Here is a 25,134-nt window from a genome sequence, read left to right on the forward strand (position 1 = left end):
CCGTATCCCCCTCTTCCCCTCACATCCTGCCGCTGTGCCTGCTGTCGTGGTCCCTTTCGCTTGTGTTTACAAATCCCGTGTACTAGTGAGGCTGAAAATGCTCGTTAAGTATGACGTTTAACAAGGGACGGCAAAGACGTTGGCTCGAGTAAAATCAGAGAAAAATAAGAAGCCCAGCCCGGCTGTTGAAACCTTCTTCCTCCTCTTCTTCTGGGAATTTAAAGGGAAGCCTGCTGCTCATCCCGGGCTAGGAGCACGAGACCGGCGGAGGTAACACCACTGCAGGTGTTACGTTAACGGGGTAACACTGCTGAGATGCTGGTTAGACCGTACGGCTAAAACCTTGAAATGGAATCACCCGGTTTAGTGGAAGTGGGAAATTGGGAATGGAATTGAATGTTTGGCACATTTAACCTGACGGTGTTAATGGCAAGAAGGTGTTACATGTTACAGAGTACAACGTTATGGATCATTTTAATTTATTTTGTTAATGTTTAACTTTGCAGAAATTATGACAACTTGATTATGATGATGGACAACCAGTAATTATTTCCGCAAACATTGTGCTTGACATGATTCAGTTGATGAATTTATTATTCACTTTTCTAAGCAAATTACTGTCTGGCTGTATAAATTATGGAAGTAATTCTGATCCCCACCTCCCATAAGTTATGATACATTAGTAGTTTTGACGCTATATTATTTCTGTCAACAGGAAGTTCCTCCGTAAAAGATTCAAGCCTCTTGTGGTTGCTTGTTTGTTTTCGTTCTGAGTAAAACCAATATCAATCAATAAATCAAACCTTATCTTTACAATAAGTGGATGGGTGGGATTTCATTTCGGTTTTCTTGTATCATATGCACCCAATCAGTTTGTCAAAAATACTCGTTAAAATCTCCCCTGTGAAAGTCTTTGTCATGACCGACTGAAAATGTTGTTCGGGTTAATGATTTTTCTGTTATAAAGTCATCGGGCGCGTTCACGTCTTCATATTCTCGTGTCCTCTCTCTCGGCAGGAACGATTAAGGTGAAATTCCAGCCCTCCAGAAGCCCTTATCAGATAACTCCTATATGGCATTGATCCACTCATGTGAAGATTAAACCAAGCACACCCTGCTCCTTCCAGTTGCCCTTTAGATGCAGCGCAGCATCCGCGTTTGCAAATGGCTTGCTGTCTGAAGGACGAGCTCCTCTGTTCCATCTGCCTCAGCATCTACCAGGACCCGGTCAGCTTTGGCTGCGAGCACTACTTCTGCAGGAAGTGCATCACGGAGCACTGGAGTAGGCAGGAGCCTCACGGAACGCGCGACTGTCCCGAGTGCCGCCGGACCTTCGCCGACCCTCTGCTCTCGCCCAGCCTCAAGTTGTCCAACATTGTGGAGCGCTACTCGGCCTTCCCGCTCGACGCCATCCTCAACGCCCAGAGGAGCTCGTACCCCTGCAAGGACCACGAGAAGGTCAAGCTCTTCTGCCTCACCGACAAAAGCCTGGTGTGCTTCTTCTGCGACGAGCCGGCGCTCCACGAGCAGCACCAGGTCACCACCATCGACGAGGCTTACGAGGAGATACAGGTCGGTGATGGCGCACGCACGCACGCACGTACGCGCGCATCCTCCGACGGCTCATTAGAAAGGATGAGACTGACGTCTCATAACCCGTCAGCACTCTGCTCCACGTTCTGCCGGCTGAGTATACGCTGCCCTGTGGGAGCTGCTCAGACAGCTCAACCTCAGTGTTCCGCCGCCACAGAGCAGCTCCGCTCAAGCGGTTCGCGAAATAAATTCTCACAGGAGTACGACATTAGACACTGAATACAGTAATAGTGATTCCATTATGCTTTTTGTTGTTGTTGTTAAGACTGGGTTGGATGCTTTTCAGATAAGACTGTGCGAGTTTTGACTGGAAAAAAATGACTTTATAGTATTTATTGATCTCAGACTTTTGAGTTTTGCTTCCGTAATGAAATTCGTATTGATTGACACATGAATTGTACGCACATTTTTATTTTCCTTCCCGTTGTGATATTTTCCATCATTTGCAAACCCAGTTCCGGAGACTTTATGTTTGGCTCAAGGCTTCACTGGAAGTATCCCTTGTGTAATCACCGGCTTTGGTTTTCCTAAATTCGCAGCCGTTTGTTCTTTTTATGCTTTGCCTTATTTGCACGTTAAAGAGGAATGCAGTCCGCTCTGCGCCTGAGGAACCTTACTTCCTGACGGGGTCTCAGCCTTTTGCTGTTCGTCATATTGACATCTTACACTCCTCTCAAAGTGAATCTTTGACTCGGGTGAGCTCGTTTTCCCTGCAGTGCCTTTCATCAATGAAGAGGATTATATGCAGACTACTGCAGCTGTATTATAAGCTGCATCTAACAGGAAAAATGAGACGGCATTGATGAATTTATTTTTAGGGAGTAAGTGGAGCCATTGACCGGTCTTCTCCAAGCATTTGTAGTTAATCTCCCTGTCGGCAAATCTGCTCCTCTAATCTGCATTGGTCCCAGTGCTGTTGAGTTCCGTGTTGTTGTTGTTGTTGTTTGTGACACTGTGGATGAATATTGCTGTTGTTTGGAAAAGCTGCAACCCTGCAAAGGCATGAACCAAACTTTCGGGTGAAAACAAATCAACCAGTCAATCAATAAAACTTTATTTTTCCGTCAGTGGCTCCATTTTGCACTTGATGCATTCAACATTTCTCCTCTCCCTTTTTTGCAACATGTAATATTCCTCGGACTAAGAGGTTGGTTGAAACAAACGCGCCCTTTCAAGTGTGTTGCAGGAAATAAACTTGGCTCAGGTAAAAACAACTGACTGAATATGTTGCTCACAAAAAGTAAAATCTCTCGGGGTGAACTTTCGTCCTTTATATTGCCCTCCTAAACCCTAAACCAGCTCATAGCTGCTATTTGATCTCTAACATCGTTCCAGGCAGCACACTGACGCATAATTACCGAACATCTTGACGACAGGATTTGTTGTTCATGTTTTTTGGGGGGGAAAATAAACATTATTCATAGGTTAACAGTTAACCCATTGTATTAGTGTGTCTCTGACTACATATTTCTGTCTGAATGTGTCCGAGCCACAACGCGTATCTGAAAGCCATTTCGCTGAGTTTGTGTCACACAATCTTTCATATTGTGGTTGCTGTCTGTTTGTCCTGGCTGCATGTGTGTGGTGTTTAGTGCACCCTCGGAGGGCATTTCTTTATATGGGCTGCACTGAAGGTTGTTTTAACAGCAACTACAGGAGGAAGGACACTGGGACTTTCTATATTTCCGCTCGGGATTTTCACTGAAAGCCGGCTCATCATCGGCTCATCTGAACCTCAACACACTTTGCAAATATTTGATTGAACCCAGTCTCAGCTGCTGGCAGACACGTGCCAATTAATTATCTGAAAATAGAAAGTTTGAACAGCTGACAATGACCGCATGCTCACTTTGCACACCAACACACACTGCACACCTTGTTTGTTTTAGTCGTGCACTTCCTTATTTGACTCACTCTTTTCCCAGCTGTAGAAACTTAACAAAGCAGAAGCAAAGTCAGATGGGGGAACTTTAGATTTCCCACCACAGTAACAGTCACCCACCTGAAATATTGCACCATTCTTTTTCTAATTATTTCCACTCCAGCACACCTGAAATACGCTTTAAATACACTTTGTTTCATCGCTTCTGTCTGGTCACTCAATGTGTTCACAGTATGCCAATGGTTTAAGACCAAGATGATACAAAATTAGCATCTCCCACTCTGTCAGGCAGTGGTTTCCTGTCTATGCCGTTTTATTTCCCTCCTCTACCTGTCATTGTGTTTTTCAGAATGGATGGCCCATCACTTGCTGTGCAACATATGTCCTTCTCCTGTAGGACACAATTGAAGGGGCACAATTCCTGAAATTCAATTTGTTCCCAAGCAACCATTTATTGGTCGCCATTTCTTGCTTTGATATGTAAAATGTGATTATAGTCCATCCATCCATCCATTTCCTTTCACCGCTTCTCCGGTACTCAGGGTCACAAGTGGGGCTGCAGCATTGGCCAGCTGCCTGGAGGTGAAGGCAGGGTCAGCCCCTGGAGCCGTCACCAGTTCATCACAGTGTCACGTGTACAGTAGAGACAAATGACCGTTTTCATTTGTATTCACACCTACATAAGATTATCAACTGGTGGGAGATAATGAACAGATGACAGCTCAGTGCAATACTGCGAAGTTGGTTTTATTATAAATAAACCTGAACAAACTTCAAAAGGAAACAATCATAAAACTAAAATGCTAACCAGGGACAGATGCTATTTAAATTCTGTTTTGGTTTGATTTGAGTTCATTAGGAGTAGATTCAATGTGCCGAGCCTCCACTGGCCTGGTTACAGTGGGTGATTTTACTGATTGACAGCTGCCACAAAATCAGCTGATTTCACAGTTGCAGATGCATCCACCCTGCTGTGCCTTGTTATCATTGTCCAGTGTTTACTCACAATATCCTGCACTGTGAGCCTTAATGAATTCCCCCTCAGTCAGAAAAGTCCATCCTTTCCATTCTTTTGCTTGTGCCCGTCTCTTCCGTACAAAATGTAATTAACGTCGACGCGACCGTAGGTAGGTGCGCTTCCTCTTAATTTTCAATCATGCTGGAAGCCTGAGAAAGGTCAACACCGCGTAATCTTGCAGCCGAAGTAATTAGGCCCCTCACAAGACGTTCCTCCTTTCTTGGACACCCGCTCGTCTCTCCGCTCGAGGCTCTTTTTGTGGCGTCGATGTGGCATTTTGTATTCCGGCAGGGTCTTTGGAGGTTTCCCAGATCTTCAGCGCTGAAAAGGCAGAATGGGCTCACAGGAGGCGCGCCCACCCGTCTCCAAACAAGCCGCGATGAGCTCGGTACGCTCGCCTCTTCACATCCACAAACTGAAGTGCCTCGCTCCTCAGTGCCCCCTATACCCCGCGGGACAGGAACGCAAATGTCACAGAGCGCCGCGTCCACCTGAGATCGCAGTGGATGTTCCGTGGAGGCCGAGTCTCCCTGCGAGTCGAACGGGTTCGTCCTGCATCCGTCATGACTCCGCGGCGGTTTCACCTACGACTTACCTTCTATTTTGAACGAGCAGAGACGAGCTTCTGTGACGGACGCCAATCAGCTAGCGTGAGAGCTGCGCCTGCGGGCACGCCGTCGCTTTGAGCTCCGCCGCGGTGATTCCAGATCAAAACAACACGGGCGAGGGTGTGTTCAAGTGCTGCAGCAATCAGCCCCGCTGCTCTGACAAGCCGGTGGTGGTGGGGCGGGGACGGTGGGTGCTTTATAGAAGATTTGGGAAGGGGAGGACGTGAAGGAGCAGATGTGGCAGGTCAAAAGCAAAAGCTTTTCCAGTTCTGGGGTGACGCTTTAGAAAGACAAAATCATTTTGCTACCTATCATCATATGCCGCTTTCCCACTGAAATGTTTTTTTTACGCGGGTCGACTCGCTAACGATCTACATTTGGCTCCATTCCCACTGACTAAAACAGTGGAGCAAGCTTCATAGCCTTCACTTGCACCGCTGCGTGTCTGCTGACGTCATCACGCCAAGATCGCGTTGATAAAGTGCAACAGAATTCAGAGAAGAAACAATGGAGAGCAATGCGCGACTCGCACAGGGCGGGTACTCCCATTGGGTTGGGGCAAGCAACACGGAAGCAAGTCTGACGGTGTTCAGTGTACTTTCTTGTTGGCCTTGAGACTTGAGAAGCTCGCGAATTTCGCTGTGTTGCCAGTGCTGCAACATGCCGAATGAGGCCAGTCTCAAATGCAAACGGAGCTTTGTTTCGGTATGTGATATACACCGCGACTGGCGCGTTATTATGACGTAACGCCCGTAGCGCTCACCGTCATCACGTAAATTGGTGTGTTGACGCGATCTGGCTTTCCCACTGGAAGTCTAATGGATCCGAGACGATTAAAGCCAGTTTTAACCTGGGTCGCTTGCTGGGTTGTTGGTGAGTCTTTCCCGCTGCCAAATTCCGATTGTGAGCCGGTTTAAACTAGTTTTTTGGCCAATGGGAAAGGGGCTATCATTTTTGAGTGTGGCTTCTATTAGGGAGAGGACTTTGAATGCTAGCATTCGAACTAGCGTGTTATTACAAAGTATACAGTCAACGGTTTGTCTGTAGTGATGTTAAAATACATAATTTGTCACAAAACCATGTGAAGTGTCCTCGAAAAAACAGCGTCGCACTCAAGGAAAGCCTTCAATTTTTTTTTTTAGATGTTGTTGATTTGCTTGTTATTTTGTGTCTTGTTTGCCTGGATTGCTGTCACAGTCATGTCTCCAAGTCCCTCTGCCAACCGAGAGAGTGGTTTGGACCAACAACCGTGCACTGGTCAGACTGTGGGACATAAATGGCGAGAATCCGTCGAGTGCCCTCGTCCCCTTTTGCTCTCCAGAAGGAAAGCTTTTACTTCTAGATAAGGGCTCTCTCCAGTGATGACTTGCTTAGAAAACTGGGCCCTTTAAATGGTGTGGGCTTGCCGATGACCCTCTCTCTCTGCTGGGGGAGTCGCCTGGGCACCTGGAGAGTTATAATCACGCTCAAAAATACCCTGACAGCCATGAATAATAACGATTCAGTTTCTGTTTCTTTGCCGGAGGTTAGGTCATCCTCCCGCCTCGTCACTCGTGACAGCGGCTGCGTGACTCAGGCTTTTAGCCGCTCCATTATTTTCAGACGGCTGACTGACTTTTTGTGTCTTTTACAATCTCGGTAAGTATTAAGGTCCCAAACGGAGCGGCTGACTGAGTCAACAAAATGGAATAAAGGAATCTAAAGACAAAGGTTGTCGTGAGTCAAAACGCTTTGGCCAATCAAATTCTGATCTCTCAGACACCCTGCCCGCCTCTTGTTTTTGGCATAAATGTGATGCTTGCAAACATTCTGTGGTTGATCCTGTCGAGGTGACTTCATCCCCTACAGTTTAGCGCAACAACACCGGTTGTGTCACGGCACCGGCGCCGTTCCCCTTTCGACGCTGTGTCTGGCTGCCCGGTGATGCGGCCAGGCCTCAGATGGTCTGTGGCCATCTGTAATCTCCTTAGTCTGGCGTATCACCCTGCTGCCTGCTGACCTCCGGGCCCGAGCTTTACCTCCTGCCGATGCTTCAACCCCTCACCTGTGTCGTGGGCTCAGATCAGAGGGATCTTTGCCAGTTCTTGGGCGCATCGGGCCGCAGCCGACGACTGCATTTCACTGTAAACTGCATTAGGTGTTGGTGTTGGTTGCGTGGTATAAGGTTCTGAGAATTTGGGTTTTATAGTTGTTCATATCAAATTGCCGTAAAAGAGTAAATTAAAAAGAAAAGCCAAAATAAGTCGATATGTTTTGAAAAGAACAATATCTGCGGCCATAATTTGAACTTGACGTGCCAGTTTGGGTGCAACAAAATACATGAGTCCATCCATCTATCTTCCTGCACTCAGCGTCACGGAGAGCTGCTGGAGCCTCTCCTAGCTGTCATAGGGCGAAGGCAGGGTGACACCGTGGAAAAGTCGCTAGGTCGTCGCAGGGAGACAAAGACAAACAACCATTGGCACTCACACCCACACCTACACGTTGGTACACTTGACTCCACCTATCAAAACAAGCCTGTGTTCTTGGATAACTGAGTCTAATGGTTTCAGTCCGTGTATTATGTGTATACATAGAAAAAAAAAATGCAACAATTGGACTTCACAGATTTATTTTTTATATATATTTTTTGGCCCACTAGCTTAAAAAACTGTTTAATATTCAGACACAGTCTGATGTGTAAATTAAATAAGTAACAAAACTTACTTATGTATGCTATTTATGTATTATGCATATAACAACAAAGAAAACATTGCATTTAGTGGCTTAAATGAGATAAAATGCAATATGCATCTTCCCACTGCACTTTATTTCACAAAGGCAAATCCAAAATGAACGACATTATATTTTGTACCTCGTTTCTGAAGGGACAGTGACACAGTGAGTGAGGAGGCCAAGGCGTTGGGTGTGAGAGATGCTCTGAACGCAGATGTTCAGCACACACACACACACAAACACTGCTGGATTGTCCACTCCGGGCTTCCTTAGAAATATGTCGGTGCAAAATGGCAGCTAACTGGGAGCAAGACCCTTGTTGCTACTGGATGTATTATAAGAACTGGATATCGGACTGGCAATATGGCAGTACGCCAATCTTTCCCAGTGGCCACTCGAGGTACTGCAGCAAAAACAAATCCCTTGGGCCCAAAAAAGTTTTCCCCTTAGACTGCAATACAAAAATAAATGCCTTTGAAACGGGTGACGGGACGACTGTGAACTGAAACGCGAATCATAGAAAATCTTTCTATTGTAGATTTTGCAGTTATGGCCTTTTAGTCGTTCTTTAAAAAAAAAAAAAAAAGACAAAGGCCAGAAAATCACCAGACAATTGTTTATTGCCAGCGTGACGTCACGACGTCGTACGTGCTGCTGTGTCTCAGCTCGTTCTGATTGGCTGCGTCCCGATGTGTCTGTAAGTGACGTTCGCCAGAACCGTTGTGATTGGCCAAATAGATCATGTGACTTGCAAGGGTAATTACTTTTATTGCACTGTGATTGTACAATTTTATTTCATGTGTTTTTGGGCAGCATTTTAAGCTTTTACCTATGTAAGAATCATAAATCAAGCCAAATATTACACTCTGGACAGCTCTCAAGCATTCGATGGACTGCGGCTCAGACGTATCCAATCCTGCCTCGACATTGGAGGCGGCGCGGGTCAACATGTTGATTACCCGCCTGCAGTCACGCTCCACTTTGGGCCCTCAGGCCACCATATTCAGGAGAGGTTGCCATGACTGCGACTGGAATTGCTTGTGAACCTGTTATTTCGCCCTCCGCTGTCACCGGAAGCCGCCTGTCACTTCCCTCCGAGGACAGAGAGCCGCCGCGGCTTAAACTGCGGCGCCGAGGACGAGACGGCCTCTTCCTGCCGTCTCCCTGCCCCGGGGACGCACTTCTGCTCCGCTTGACAGCACCGTGTGACTTTGTGAGTGTGGCGGTGGGGGATAAAAATGGGACTTGCAGCTCTGTTGTTAGCCCAAACAAGAAGTTTCTCTCGCGACTAAAAGAAAACGCTGCTCCCTCGGCCTGTTGTTTTTTCTATTTTGTGTTCATCGGGTTGCCGAAACTTCCCACAAAGCTTGCAACAACAACAAAAAAAGAAATAGAGGCTGGTTTCGCTTCTCCGCTGATTCCATCGGTTTAATCTTTGTCTCCATAATAACTGTGTCAGCGGTAATGGGGAAACCTAAAGACTGAAGAGCAACAGGCAGCTGTGGCGGTTCTGAAAGTCACTGAGCTCCAGAATTAAATCATTGCTTTTTCTTTTCCTCCCTCCATCTTTCATCGCGTCGATCGGTCCTGCCCCTCGACGCCCAGTCCTGTGTCTTTTTTTTTTTTTTTCCTTCTCCCCCCTCCACCGCCAAGGCCATAAACAACAGGCTCGACCTCACAGGAGGCGTTTGCACGTCAGTCACGTTTCAAATGCCGAACGTCAGTCTGGGAAGGCAGAATGAGCTTATCTGGTGGGTTTTTTTTCTTATAAAAACCCCACATTCCTGTCTTTCACTCTCCCTCTGTCAGCACCCTGCTCAGAGCTCCCTCTCCGCGAGGCTGCCATCACCACGCATGGCCGTGCTGCTGCAGTAATGAGTCAGGCAATTTCAAGGGCACCCACGGCCGCCACCTCCCCAACGGCTCGCCTCTCTCCTCTCTCCGCCTCCTGCAGCTCCATCGCTCTTCTCTCCCCACGACTTTTTTTTATTTTAACCTCTCACCCTGTTTTCACTCTCCCTCTTTTTTCCATAAAAGTTACTCTGCCATGCTAAATGTTTTTTTTTTCTTGTCGCTCGATGAAGAAATCCTTCAAAAGGACTCTGTTCCCTGCTAATATCTCACATATTTTATTTTGTCCATTGAACCGTTTGTTTTTGCATGTGGAAATGGAGCCACGAGGGGGGAAAAAAAACAAGGACGGTCGTTTTCCATGAGGGCAGTGCTGGCATATCCACCCATCCAGAGAGCGAGAGAGAGAGAGAGAGAAAGAGTGCAGCTTGTTCCGTGAACGATATTGATGTCCGTAGCAGGGCGCAGACGGGCGGCGTGTTTGCTCTGGTTTTCCCACTGTCTCTCCATTAGCAGCTAAACAATCAGTGGCTAATTCAGAGAAACTGTGGAGGTTTTCCTGACAAGTTGATTTTACGAACCTTAATTACAAGCTTCTGAGACTGAGAAGAACACGAGGTGTACTGAAAAAGTTTACAGAGTTTAAGAAGATTTGATTTATTTAACGTGGTTGAAGGTTTTGACGTTGGCGACGTTGTTGGTTTTGTTCCTGTCGTCTTCCATTTTGCACATTCAATATCTCATATTTTATCTGCAACTTATTTCCTGTTGAGCCTCTCCACATGGCTAATCAATCCCAGGACCCATGCACGGTAGTTCTCCAGAAGAATGACACATTTAGCCCTCTGTTTACAACATCTTGTTCAAAAAAAAACAAAACTGGTGTTTTGTTGCAGCCGCCAAATATTTTCCAGGGATGAAAAACAAGGTAGCCAATAGCTAGAATAAACACCTGGACACATAATAGCTACACTGATGGAGGTAGGACTGCCCTTTGTGACATCACAAACTGCTGATTTATACAGCACATTAGACACGCTTGTCCGAAAAACGGTGTTCGCAAAAAGATGCAATGTGATGAACTTAAATCATTTGTTTCCCTTCTATGCTGCACACGGTGTTCTGATTCCATCTCGTACAGTCATAACAGCGGGAACGCCTCGCTGTGCTGCAGCTCCGGCACTTCGGATTGAAATCTGGCCATGAGGTTTGAGTCACGCTTTGACACGTTCGCCAAAACGTGCATTGCCGGAGACCCGAGTGAATGTCTCCGGAACGTCCAAACTGAATTGTACGTCCCCTAATATCCCTCAACCCGCCCCCAAAAAAGACAGCAAAGATCTGTCATCCACTCAGGGCCCCAGAGATCCCACCTGTTGTGTCTCATCCACTGTTGAAATCCGGGGCTTGCAGGACTGCAGTGCTTGTCATCGTAACTTCATGCTCAAAGAAAGGGGAAGTGCTGTCCTGAAGGTTTTGCAGCTTAAATGGGGACTTAATGGTAAGCAGCCCCACCCCCTCTGAGGTGGATAAGCAGGCAGAGCCGCTGCACACTAGGTGGCAAATTATTGTTCTAGCCAAGTGTGGGGTGACTGTGGTGTTCTTTTTTTGTTTGTTTGTTTGTTTCTAATAATCCTGATCAAGTCAGTTGCAAGGATTGAGTTGAAACTGTCATCAGGTCTCTGGTCTCCCATGTTTTTAAAATCACTAAGATTTGACCATCATTTTTTGTGTGTGTTGATAAAAAAAAAAAAAGAAATGTTCACCTATCAGCTTTCCTGTCTCACCTCAGCTCTGCATCCAAAGCAGGTGAAAATGCAAATGAATGAATGATTGAACGAAGTTGGAGTTTCCGCAGTAGAGAGCTCCTGCTTATGCTAAATATTCCAAATCAATTTGCGGCCGACCGATCACAAAGGGGCCGTTATTGAGGCCGGGATATTTCGCCGAGATGTGAACCGCAGCGCCACCGCAGCCTCCAGATTCCGAGCTCCGGGTTGCTTGATTAGTCGGGGAATTAAGACAGATTATTGGCCCATTGTTCTGGTCAGGGCATCGGCGGGCTGGGCTAAGCTCTTGTAATGCCCGCTCTTTGTGATTTGCTGCAGATGATTTAATTAGACGTGCTGCTGGTGGGGCTCCTCATTTACTGCTCAGCCTCCCATTAGGCCGGTCCGGCCCCTCCCCCGTCCCCTCCCTCCCCCGACAGAGACGCAGGAAGGAGGCTGATGGAAGGACCGAAGCCCGAGGATGTTTGCCGTCGCTAATAGATTCTCACCCACAAACCTTTGGTCCTCGCCTCGACTGACGGGCTGAGGGATTGGAGGATCGGTAAACAGGAACCATAAGAATAAAATCTAAAATTCTACATCCTCTTTTTTCGAACACACCTACAGTATATTATCGACAGTAGCTATGGAAAGACTTTTCTTTTTTTAATGTGATCTGCTTCAAGTGTGGGCTCTCTGGCAGCGCGCTCTCCGAGCTTGTTTACTTCCCATAATGCATTTGCCTTCGTCTGGGGTCAGGCTAATGAGAAAGGAGAGGCCAGTTGTCTTCCCTCCATCCCCGGCTCCACTTATCAGGGCTGTTGGTGTGAACGCTAACTGAAGCCTCCAGCTCACTTCAGGCTGTTTTCCAGCTGCTGCAGGCGCCATGAACAAGCGAGACGTGACCTGTCTTTATGGCTGCTGCTGCTGCTGCTGCTGCTGCTGGAAAAAAGTTGTCATGCATCCAAATATGTTGGGTGCTATTTAAGTGTGGCGGAATTTGAAAAAGGTGTTTTTCTTCCTTTGAAATGGGAGCCCTGTGATTGATGCAATCACAATCTGGAACCGTACCAGCCAGTGGAAACACAGACTGTTGCACTATCTGGTGTTATTCAACTGGTATTTCTTTTGGATGGAAGTGGGAACGTGACACAAATTATTCATATCATCTGTGGAAAACATTCCTAGCAGTCTGACTGTGTGACACAATCCTTCACAGTCGCTCCCGCCTCCTCTCTAACGATGCTGGTGTGTTGAGGTCACTCTGAAGGGGGGCGGGTACAGTTGGCAAAAAAATGGGGAAAGAAATAGTGCAGAGAGCTGTAGCAGTATCAGAACGACCTCCACTCATCGGGTGATGAGTTTCACTGCTAATTCTGTGTAGAGTCTTGGACTCTGAAGCCCATGAGAGAAAAACACTGTTTCACACACTGAAGACAATGATTTTTTATTTTTCGTTTTTTTTTTTTCCCGTAAATGATAATGCTAATAAATTGGAGCTAAAAACATTCAGGAATATAGCAGAGAAAACTGTTTTCCGACACCTTAACAGTCAGCTGAAATTGTATCAAACCTGATTCAATCTGAAAATGTTCATCAACCGTGTAAACAAGTAAAGCATTTGTTCTCTCATTACCTGAGCCTGATATCAGCTCTGCATCAGGAAGACACAAGCCTCCACCTCATTGCCACCATTCAGCTTCCAGAGGATGATGATGATATGGATGTGTACTGTAGCTAGAGATAGTGTTGTTTTTTTGTTTGTTTTTTCTTCTTCTTACTAAATTGCTCGCATTAAAAAAAAACACAGGGGTTTGATTCCCCGGTGAAAAGAGGGGAACAAAATATCAAAAGCAACAACAGCAAAAGCATCACAAATTCTGCCGCCTTCAAACCCAGGCCTGAGACGAAAGCTTGTGACGCGGCGTAGCGCAACTCCAGTGTCATCGCAGAAATGAATAAATTGAGCTGCGTTTGCATCAGTCAGCTGTCAGTGGGTGGCCAAGGCCTGCTCAGAAGAAACAACCTCGGGGGGGGGGGGGGGGGGGTCGGAGACAGTACTGATTGATTGATTTTAACACTTAAAGTCTTTTTGCTCAGCTTTGCGTGAATATAGATTTATAGGATTTGCAGAGGAGGTCACAGTGACCAAGCGACTCTTTTCTCTTGCTTCTACCTCCTGATGTTAAATCCGAAATTATGTTAATTAAAAATATATATATATATATATAAAAAAGTAAACAGACATGGGCTTACAAAATAAAATAAAAAGCCATTTAACATTATTTTTTCTATGTTTGTGGACACATTTTTTGCGTCAAGGTTTTTATAAATGATCCAACTAACACATTGCGCTTTACGTTAAAAGTCACTATGTGTGTAATTATATATTTTTTTATATATTATATTTTTTGGAAGCCTGAGGAAAGCACTCAGGTCTGACGGTGCTCAACAAACCACAGACATTCGCTGTAAACAAACATTTTTGCTTCATGCTTTAGCCTGATGTTTTTGCTTTTTTTTTTTTTTTTTAATTATTCCTTTCTGCCATATAATGTTCCTGGCTGTAATATGTAGATTATTGGAATCCATCCGAGGGCTTAATGAGAGCAGACTTGACTGAGGGCTGTATTTTAAAATTCAGGGAACGGCACCAGCACCGCCCGCGACAGCGGCTCCCCCTCTTATTTTCCAGTGCAGCGCGACAAACGGAGACGCTCCCTTCCAAATATTTATTTGATGCCAGACTTGAAAGAGACGCGACGATGCACTTTATGTGGTCAGCTGGAGCTGCCGGCGAGCCGGAGCCGGAGCCGTCACATGTCTCACATGACGGCCAAACAAAATATATTCCAGCTGCGTAACCCGGCGAGCCCCAGACCTCGGACCTCTCCTCCTTCCCCTCCCCCGCTGGTTTACACAGCCTGACACGTACTGCCCGCCTCGCTTTATTATTATCAACACGCCGACTATTAGAAGGATTTTTATTTATTTTTTTTCAAACTAATCCTAAGAAGCTTTTCCCTAAAAGATGACACAAGCTCGCATTTGGTTGAGATGAAAATCTGCTGATAGTCAAACACATCCAGGGGTCATATCCAGAGTGTTTGGCCCAGCCTGTTGGGAGGGAAGCGGCTGCGCACATTCACTTCCCGCACCTCCATCTTCAAACTGTTTGTTATGTGGTTTGAGCTGAGCTATTTCTTGGAACAAACCCCCCCCAAAAAAAAAACACACATTTCTTTTGCCTGGAATGAGAACTGTGACAAAGGCCTGGTCACAGTAAAGTGGGCACATGGTGAAGCTCTGGTTCACACACTGACAAATGCTTCCCCTCTGCTTCCGTAGTGAGAGCACGCACCACACTGGCCAATGATACCATTATTCCCTAAGTGATAGGGAGGGATTGCCTTGACCTTTAATTAACTGCTTATTTTTCATAGATTTATCATTATTTAATGGGAGAACGTATTAAATGTTGTGTATTTTATTTTTGCGTGTCTATTGTGGTGCCCTGACAGAAGTATTTGGTAAAGCAGAATATTAATTTGTGGTTTAATTGGGAATCGGTTGGGCTGGGGAGGAGCTTGGGGTGTATAATGCTCCGACCAACGCCAGGCTAGAGTCAGAGTGGGTGACTCACACCACAGTCAGAACATGGTGGGTGTGATTTGAGCGTTGATTTCTTTTCTTTTCTTTTTCTTTGTACACTGTAAATAAATGCACGGCTTGGCAGCAGTTTGTGACTCCAGCCATCTTCCTTCTAATAAGAATCCCGAAGAACCTGTTATGAACCTTCTGAAAAGAAAACAACCACCTTTTAAGGCATCTTTTTGTCCCGAAAAAAAAAAAAAAATTCTTTATCTGCAATCACAATTGTCTTGGCTGCAGGTTGGGTTCCACTCTTTTCTACTGCAGCAAGAAGAAGACGTGTTTGCCCTCAACCAAAACCCAACCCTAACCCTCACAAAACAGATCCACGTGGCCCTGAACTGAAGGTGCAACTCGGAGAGCCAAAGGACGTCACCTCACACATAGAGTATTTCTCAGATTGCTGATTGGACCGCAGCCATGTCACCACCAAGCCCAGTTGCCATGCAATATAGCTAGCGCCTGATGTTTGTTCGCCGTGTCGACAAACTCCAGATCCAAAATCCGGTCATCCAGGTGTTGTTTGAAGAGCGCAACATACATGAGCAAAGTCTTCAACAATCAGTAGGAGGCGGCGCTGGTAAGACAGGGTGCGGTATTTGTAAAAGAGCCCTGAACTCGTCTCGCTCAAGTGCTAAAATGTGCCTTGAAACTTCTCTTGTTGAGTTTCAAGGCTGGATCTTTGTGATGAGGACTTGTATGGATTGTTGAACTTTGAATTTTGAAGGGATTGGTTGCACTTGGGCAAACTGCGATGTAAACCTTGCTCGACTTCGCTTCTGATGCCCGTCTTTTCAAATAATCATAGCACTGAGTAATAGAAGGCAGTTTGTGGTTCGCTCTGGTTTCTTTTACTGAGCTCACAGTTATAATGGAGCTCCTCATCTCTTCCTTTTCATCACTGGGCTGGGGTGATGTATAACCTCTCTCAGATGTCCTCAAGGGCGTCATGTTGCTTCTGATGGCTCGCCACACATTAACAGCGTGCAATTTGCCAATAATGTCCAAAAGCGTTTCAATGGGCTGTCAGAATTCTTTTTCTATCCGACCTCCACTGCATTCCCGTGTTGCTATGCGCAGACCAGGAAGTGGTGGGAGAAAAAAAAAAAAAAAAACAGCCTCAAGACTTCTACTGAAGGCTTCTGCAAACTCTCACCGCTTCTCAGATTTCATCTCCAGGGCCGAAGACAAACTCCTTGTTCCTCGAATGGCCTGTCCTTCCACGTGCACACCATCAAACTGAATGGAGACGACGTCGGATCACAGCAGTCTTCACTCAGCGAGGGTGCAAACCTCTTCTCGTGGTTTCGACCTCCTGATATTTCCTTTCTCTTTTTGTCTGCACTTCAGAGATGGTGATATCAGATCTGACACGCGCTCTTGTGTTTTTTGCGCTGTAGCCAGTCGTGTTCAGGGTGATGCATTTGCATACGCTGTGCCCGTCTTCGCTGCAGGAAATGGAGCAGTAGCCTTTGGGCATTCATCATTTACACGACATGGCCTACATTTCGCCGGCCGGACGGCAGGGGGACGGCGAGCGTTAGCGCCCGTGCTTTTCTCCCTGTCGCTGCTTTCGCCGAGCGTTGCTTGTTAAAAGCGAAGTTTTAGACTCTGACCGTCTTTGGGGGAGCCAGCGGCGCTGTTGTTGACTTCTACTGTGAATTGACTCTGGGGTTCATTTTGTTTGTCTAACTTGAGAAATCTGATGTTTTTTTTTTGTTTTTTTTTGTGTTTAAATCCAAGATTCAAGGAAACTTTATTGTCATACCAACAACACATTGACTCATGCAGAGGTACAAACTTTTGCTCTCAGGACCGGTCAAACTGAGACACATAAATATCAAATAAGGCAGCCAAAAGAAGTAGTTTAATATTTCAGTTGCTGTTTTATAAATGTAGACCTTTTTATTTCTAAGGAGAGTCGGGGAATTCTTATTTATTTATTTATTTTTGTTTGTTTTTTTACTTTATTAGAATAAAAGGAATTATATATATATTTTATCATCATTTAAGGTTTTAACATATTTCTCACAAGTTTCCAAAGCCTAAAAATGTGTCTTGAAATCTAATGGGCAAAGGAGCCCAGTCACACTACTGAACATCAGTTCTCCTGTCTGCAGAATAGCCAAGTGTCCTGTTTCCCAGCTGCTCCACTGGAGTCGTTTGGGGATGAACAGAAAGGACCTGGAGAGTGTCAGGAGGCGGGACGTTGAAGAAGCGCCCTTGTTCCAACTCGGCAAACTCGGGTCTTTAGGGGATGCATGCGTTCCCCCTGGAGAAGCTGCAGGCGGTGCTGATGCTCGGTGAAACTGGGGGGGGGGGGAGCTCATCCCGGCCTCAGCTTGTCGTCCTGGGATGGCGGCGGCAGAGTGCAAGGCCTGACACAGCACTTTAGTTGTTCAGCATTTTTTGTTGTCTTCCCTCAAGTTTATCGTCTTTTGCTCTTTGGCAGCCGACGCAGCACTCAGACAGACAGACAGACAGACAGACAGATGGACGCGCGTGACATTTCCAAGACTTATCCAAAACGTCTGTCATGCTTTTGTTTTTTTCCTAAACCTTTGCACCGGCATCGTCCTCTTGTTGCCTCGTGCATCGTTTTTTGCAAAACGCGTGGAAAAGATTTCGACATGCGCTGTGCTCCCTGTGGGCGCCGCTCTGCATTCTTAACGCTTCGCAGTTGAGAACGAGTGAAAACAAAGTGTCAGAAGTCACGGGAATAAAATGCAAATAATTTTGTGGAGGCTTTATTTTTGCGAGAAGCGGCGTTCAAATTTCAAATCAGACGGTGGCGAGTGTGGAGGGAGGCACCCGGGATCACTTGTTGTCCTGTCTCCCTGTCTGTTTTTCTAAGTGTCTGACTACCATTGGTTTTGCTATCGGGTGCGGTCAGCATTCAAAGGGTGCCGAGGCAGTGGCTGGGCTGTATTGACCAGTTGCTCAGTTTGGAAGGGTAGCATCATGTTGCGCAAAGGCGAGGTGGATTAAAGGCCAAAGATGGGGATGACGCCCCGATTGAGAGTGTTGCCACGCACACGGCACAAATCACAGCGACCCAACCCGCGCCGCTCAGCTGCATCTCTTGAGATTTCAACCCTGAAATGGAATCCGTCTCGGCGGCGAGTACCTGCGGAACGAGGCGATCTTGGCTCCGCACAACCGGTTGGCGTCCCTTTTTTTTTTTTTTTTTTTTGCCGGAAGCTGCCCGAGGGAACCAGAAGAGACTTTGAGGCCAGATTCAGCTGGCAAGATTAGCAGTAAGGGCTTCGGGAGTGTCACATTTTGTCTGTATTTGATGCCGTTTTCAAGATAAAAAAGAAAGGTAGAGAAGCCATGAAAAGGGTTTCGACCGTTGTCCGCGCAATGCCGCACAAACTTTGAGCTGTTTCTACCACAACACAGCTGGTGGTGAGAATTCTGATTAGCCTAGTCACCCTCAAGAGCTTCAACGTGGTCAATGCAACTCAGTTTTCATACACGTATGTGCGTCTATTTGCGAGCATTCCATCTACTGTACCAGGGTGCATAGCAAAAAAAATGAGGTATACATTAGGATACAAACATTAAAACCACTGTCATAATTTGTCTCGGCAGCAGTTCCTAATCACCTTCTGGAGTTGAACCTGACTTGGGTTGGGTCCACAGATTCCCCTCATCCGCTCCACCAAAAGGTGCTCGCCAGTTTGAAAGGTCCTGTCTGTCATGTACGCGGGATGGATGTTGTGCACTATTATATCAAGGCAGACCCAGCCTGACACGGGCAGTTTGTCGTGGCCTCAGCCACTCCGCCGCCTCAGACAGCACGCAGTATTTCAGAGCCGCTCTGTGTTGGTGTGTTGCTGTTCACTGCTGCAACCTTGGCTTCCTAACATGTTCATCCACCTCCGTGCAAGAGTTACAGCCTCGGTCCAGTCAGGTCAGACCCCTGAAAGCCTCAAAGCAATTTATAGGGGGTGTCATATTTTCATATCTTTTTTTGTTACGTAGACTGTCATGGCTTGCATCCATGAAATATTGTAAGGTTATTATAGGCCTCCTGCATTTTAAGGAAATTTAGATTGGTAATGAATAACGAAAAATTCAATATTGTAAAATATAACTTCTGGAGTGTCAAGAGGGGATAGAAATATGATTGTTGATGATGATGATATATTTGGACATTTACCAGTCCATAATGAGGAGCTTATCATCAGTCCAACAGTCCAGTGTGTAAAAACAACAACTTGAGCAGGTCACTGCATTGAACCACGGAAGAAAGCGACTTCAACCTGCAGCGAAAAAGACAGTCCGTGTCATATTTAATGTTGTGTATAATAAATACGCCTCTGGGTATGAACCAGATACCCCCCCCCCTCCCCTCCCTCCGCCCCTAAGAAAGAGTTAAAGCTGTGCAGTGAGATAATCCCATTGTGATATGATAAAAGTGCCTCTCCCAGGTTAACAACAGCAGCTCTTATTTTTCATCCTCTTCCAAACGTGTGGGAGGTCCAACACAGCATCAATTTCAGCAGGTTTTTATTTCTTGACTGTACACTGAGGGTGCAGCGGGCTATTTTCGGGCGATCTTGATTCCCGTGGATATCTGATCACGTGACTGTTCCACTAGAGTCTATTATAAAAAAAGAAAGAAAGAAAAATAGATAAATAAAAAAACGGATTGGAAAGGATGATAATACTGGACTACCAGCTCGCTGTGGGCTCGTAATGACAAACAGATGAGCGCTGTAATTATGTGTTCTTTCCCACTAGCGAGTTGGCTCTGCGTCCTCTGCCTGATCCAGCCGGCAGAGGAGCTGAAGCATGTTCCCTGTTTATTTTCCTCCCCACCCCCCCGCCCCCCTATCTAATATGTGCGCAGCGAACCAGAGCCACAGTGAGCTCGTCCCCGCCGCTGTAGGAGCCCCCCCCGCCCACCTCCCCTCCCTGCTGGCAGCCTCTTTATTATTCATGGTGTGACACTGCACGTTGCATTGTTCACCCCTTCATCAGGGCTGGCAGCTCCGAGCCAACTGACGCTTTTTAAATCCCCCGGACGAGCTGCCGAGTCGAGCCCGCAGCTGCCAGGGAGCGTTTTTTTCAGGAAGGAAGTCGAGGGAAAAAGTGCACCGGTTGTGCGTCTCTGTGTGTGTGTGCGTGTGTGTGTGTGTGCGCGTGTGTGTTGTTTCTTTCCCCCATAAATTTTCCAGTTTCTTCTTCTTCTTCCTCCACCTATTTCCATGTGAACATTGGGCAGAGCCGCTTACCTGCCAAGGAGAGGAAGCGGAAGGAGGCGATGAAATGAGTTTGAGATTTATAATCCACCCCCCCGCCCCAGTCGTGACCAGTGTTGTTGGAATTTCTCCATGATAGTAATCCAACTACTGCTCACTGATTACTCCTTAAAAAAGTAATCTATTTACTTCTTCAACTACTTTGTTTCATGAGTAATCAATTACTCATTACTAATTACTTTAGTTAAAAAAGATAAAGTAACAGTTGCTCAGTGCTTTGGATTGAACTGGATTGGATTGGTAGTTTAATTACAGTAGTGGATTGCTTAGCAATGGATTACTCGCCAACGCTGGTCGTGACCCCCATTTCCAGCTTGTAGACTTCTCTGGGAGACGTCACGCTGGACGTCCGTCACCCACGTGAGCCTTGATAGGCCGGAGACCCCCCCCACACACACAGAATCTGCTGAAACGTGAATTCAATCAGTTCAAGCATTTCTTTTTTTCCCCGTCCTTTTTCAGTTTTGGATGATGGCAGATGCCTGCCATCATGCGCACTCCTCCTCCGGATGGATGGCAGGGAATCGCGTCCTTGTTCAGGGCTTCCAGTGCAGTAATGGACACTACAGCTGTGACATTTTCCTCCATCTGGATGCTCAAAGGACAGTTTTTGCTCGCAGGAAGATTAGAGGGGATTACGTAATTGCACAGCACGGAGACGGTTGTGAAGGCCTCGGAGTGCGCGCACTGTGGTCCGTGTCTTTGCCGTTGCCAAAGAGGAGGGCGGGGGCAGGGCACGGCTGCGGCTGGTGCATCTTTTCCCCCAATTTGTTGGTCAGCAGCAGCAGCAGCAGCAGCAGCAGCATGTGCTCCCTGCTGGGGCCGTCACTGTGTGTGGGAGGTGACCTTTGACCCGACGAGCGTGCAGCTCTCGGGCGGGATGCTGCCGTGCTCCTCAATTAGCATGGCGAGTCACGCTCGCCCTCTGCACCAGCCGTCGTTGATCACGGACGGGGAGGAAGGAGGAAGACGGTCGTCTCCAGCTCTGCTCATTTTAAGCCTTTTAACGCCTAATTAGGTCACTGGTTCTCTAATACAATTTTATTACCTCTTCGCCGCTCGCTGCCTTTTTTGTATTTTTTTTTCCCTCCTGCGGGAGCAGATGGTTAAATTATTGTGTTGTTGGTTTTTTCATGTCTCTAGGTTGAGCATTAGTTCCTGCCCTGGAGCTGAGCCAGGGGTGTTTTTTGCTTTGTTTTTGGAAGCTGACACTTCTTCTCTTTGGTTTATTATATTATTTTGATTTAGCCCTGTGTTTACAGCCTGCTCCTGAAACATTCCTATTCTGGCTTCCTGCTTGCAGTGGACCTTGCACGTGTTGGCGAGCACAAACAAGGCAGCGGTATTTTGCACACTGTCGGGACCTTGAATGTTTGGTGGCACCACAGTGATGCCAGTCATGCCAACATTCAGGTTTCTAGCGAGACGGTAAACACCACCACCACCACCACCAGCAGCCTGTTCTCCTCCGTGTCCTCGTTACTCCTCGTTCAGATCCATTCGAGCTGCGGTAGAATTAAAACGAGTGACTTGATACAGTCCGCAAACAGGAAGTTGATTCTTATTCGCTGTCATGTAAAACTCGCCGTGGGTTTTGCGCTTTACTGCCCCCTAGTCGTTAAAAACGGAAATGACACATGTTGCATTTGCATAGGTTCGGGGGGGGGGGTGGTAATGCGATCACAAATGGCACGCTCGAGACGCATGTTAACGCTACGTGCGAACAGATGCTTCGAGATCCGTTCTCGTGATCCAATCACCCAAAACAGTTACAAGTGACCAAGTGCAAACAGGGCCTAAGAAAGCATCAGCGGCTCTGACAAACGGAGTGCCGAGCTGCACCTCCAGGCGGGTTCCCACATCTTGATATACAAGTCGCGTCTTCTGGGGCTGGGTGGGGAGGCGCAGGGGAGTGGGGAGCAGGGAGCGGGGGGGGGGGGGCTGCTGAACCACTTCTATCCTAAATGCGAGTGCGCCGCGCTTGTCAGCGTGCGGGACCTACAAACGGAAAAACAAAAAAACTCTCTGTGCCTTCCGTGACAGCATCCGTCCCCACCCACTCCCGCCTAGCACCACCACCCTGCCCCCCCCCTCCCCCCTCCTCCTCCAACTGCCAGCTTTGGGGGGGGGGGGGGGACTTGGAGATGGCTGAGTCGTGCAGGTTTTCGAGATGAGACCTAGTTTTCTCTGACACAGCTCGGCATCTCCAGAGATTTGTTGTTTTTCTTTTTTTATTATCATTATTTCTTTCATTTCTTGCTCTCCATCTGCCTTGCTTGTTTAGTGGCTGAGGTTTTAATCGTTTCTTCCTCCGGTCTGAGCAGAGAGAGAGCAAGAGAGAGAGAGCGAGAGAGGGACGATCCGGTCTGAACGCACTGCAGTTTGGTCTCGCAGAAATACCTGCCCGACGTTGCCTTTTTTTCTTTCCAACTAACTTATTGCGACGAATTCTAATTAAAAGTAGAAGGGCGCCGCTGTGCAGACTTCAAAGTGCTCCTCCTCTGCTGGTCTTTAAGTAATTAATGACAGACCTGTTGTTTTGTTGTTTTTCTTGTGTCACAGAGGGAGATGAAGGAGCAGCTGGCCACCCTGCAGGACAGCGAGAAGGGACACACGGAGGCCCTGCAGCTCCTGCAAAGACAACTGACGGAGTCGAAGGTACTACGGTATTCCAGCCTTGTGCAGATCTCCACCCTCGGCAATCAGAGAGGCGCATGACGGCGCTGGTAGCCTTCTAAAAAAATAATTTAGTACAAAACGAACGGCAAAAGTAAGTATGGGGGTGTATAACCAGAGAGATGCTCAGCTGCTAGCGTGACTGGATGTTGTCCTGTTCAATAAAACCTCAAGTAAAATAGTTTGGTTGAATTTTGAGAGTCCAAAAAAACGTATTTAACTTTTTAAGAGCTGTATGCAAAATTCCACACATTCACATTTTGATGAAGAGCCAGTATTTGTCCAGATTGATTGCGTTCATGCCATGTAAAGCAGGGGGTGAGACTTGCTGTCGACGGGCCAGGCTGCCTGCGTCTCCGTGTTAATGCATGCAAATCTCCAATTTCCTCACCGCCTTTGGAACCGCGCGGCCCCTCTCTCCTCCCAACCCGACACTGTCGATAAACAACAGCAAGCGCCGGTGAATGGACACCCTTCCGCGCTAGCGGTAGCGTAGCCCGCTAAGATGGCAGCCGAGGAGAAACAAAACACCGCGGAAGAGAAGAAGTGCCAAGATGGGCGTCCCTCCGGCTCGCAGCAACAATGCGCGCTGATTCCCCCCCAGCCCCCCGACGCCCTCCCCACCACTTGAGATGATGATTGCGTGTGTCATCTGCAGGTTTGTTGTGTGGCGTGGGTGCAGCGCACGACCACGACCACGACCAGCTGGGAAGTTTTGTGCACAGCTCCTGAAAACAACGTTCCTCAGCTCTTTTCTGGGACTCTTTTCGAATTAGTATTCCAGACGCACAGTCTTTTTCCCGCCACAAGCAAATCAATGAGTTGAAGCCCTTTGACCACAAGTCTTAATATCTGCTTGTTTTCCAGTACAAATATCAAAGATTGGCTTTGATCCTCAGTCTGTTGACCTCTGACAGTCAACTGGAATTATTTAAGAAAAAAAAAAAAAAAAAATGGATCAATGGAAATTATATTAGTTTTTTTTTAATAATGTCAGATCAGAACATTTTTTAACTTATAGTTAAAGAAATACATTAGTATTCAAGAGACCATTTAATAATTGTTAAAAAAAAAAAATCATATTTCTAGAAAATGTAAGAAAGAAATTCTAAAGTAATTCATCTATTTCCATATCATTGTAATTTTAGGCTCTAAATGCACTGACTTAACTGGCTCTCAACTATTTGGTCAATGACGACAAAGGACGGCATCAACGTTGGCCATGCAGATCAGATTCTTCCCGTGACCGACACATTTTGACCGACACGCCAGACGCTGGTTCCTCCGTCTGACTGGTGCACTGAAGTCTCTTCATCCAACCAAACAGATCCAGTTCGAAGGTTGAATCCCAGCAGGTGAATTTATTGAGCGGCTGTTGACTCGCGACACACTGCGTTTTAATGAGTGAGTCATTAGTAAATCGCAGTGCACTGCCGTAATTGATCCTCGCTCGCACGCGCGCGCACGCACGCACGTACGCACGCACGCACACACACACACACACAAACACACACACTCCTCTCTCCAGTGGCGACACTGACATATTGATGAGGGAACCACCAAACGACAGCGCTCCTCTTCCTCCCACCTGCCGTCTGGTGCCACAGCAGCACCGCTCCAGTCCTCACCTCTGCACTGCAGGACCTTTCAGCTCCCGCAGACCCTCCAGTCTCTTCAGGCTGCCCCTGTGACTCACCCTGACAGCTGCACTGTTAAGCCGCCCACTCTTCACCACAAATAAAATGCTTCTGTGCCTCAGCAGGAGCCGTGCATCTTAACCTCGCAGTCTTTCTTTTTTGAGGCACTTTCGTGTGATGGAATTTCTCGTTTCATACGTTAAATAACCAACTTTACGTCGCGGGTTTATGGCGCTGTGATGACTTCTAAAAATCAACAGAATTGTGGAAGAGGAGACGGCGGTTGTGCTCAAAATCAACACTTTCCAGTTGAACACTGGAGTGCAGTTCCTATTTTCTCGCGCACTCATTTTCAAAGTCATTTTGTCCCAAAACCTGCGCTGCTGTTTTATGACAATTGCCTCTTCTTTGCCTTCTGCAATATTTTTTTTTAGAAGTAAAAAGCATTAAAGATGACTTTTTTT

General features: G+C 46.8%; 1 protein-coding gene across 1 annotated transcript in view; it reads left to right on the forward strand.

Moving 5' to 3' along the window:
• Positions 1-207: 207 nt before the first annotated feature.
• Positions 208-25,134, forward strand: part of trim62.1 (tripartite motif containing 62, tandem duplicate 1) — a 33,373-nt gene continuing 8,446 nt past the window's right edge. The window contains exons 1-3 of the mRNA XM_076025394.1: positions 208-301; positions 1,018-1,572; positions 22,920-23,015. Of these exons, the coding sequence (XP_075881509.1) occupies positions 1,165-1,572; positions 22,920-23,015 (504 nt within the window). The 5' untranslated portion in view covers positions 208-301; positions 1,018-1,164. The remainder of the gene's footprint in view (positions 302-1,017; positions 1,573-22,919; positions 23,016-25,134) is intronic.

This window comes from Nelusetta ayraudi, unplaced genomic scaffold, assembly GCF_046127955.1.
Source record: "Nelusetta ayraudi isolate G7.1 ecotype Tasmania unplaced genomic scaffold, CSIRO-AGI_Nayr_v1 ptg000017l, whole genome shotgun sequence".
In the NCBI taxonomy this organism is placed as follows: domain Eukaryota; kingdom Metazoa; phylum Chordata; class Actinopteri; order Tetraodontiformes; family Monacanthidae; genus Nelusetta; species Nelusetta ayraudi.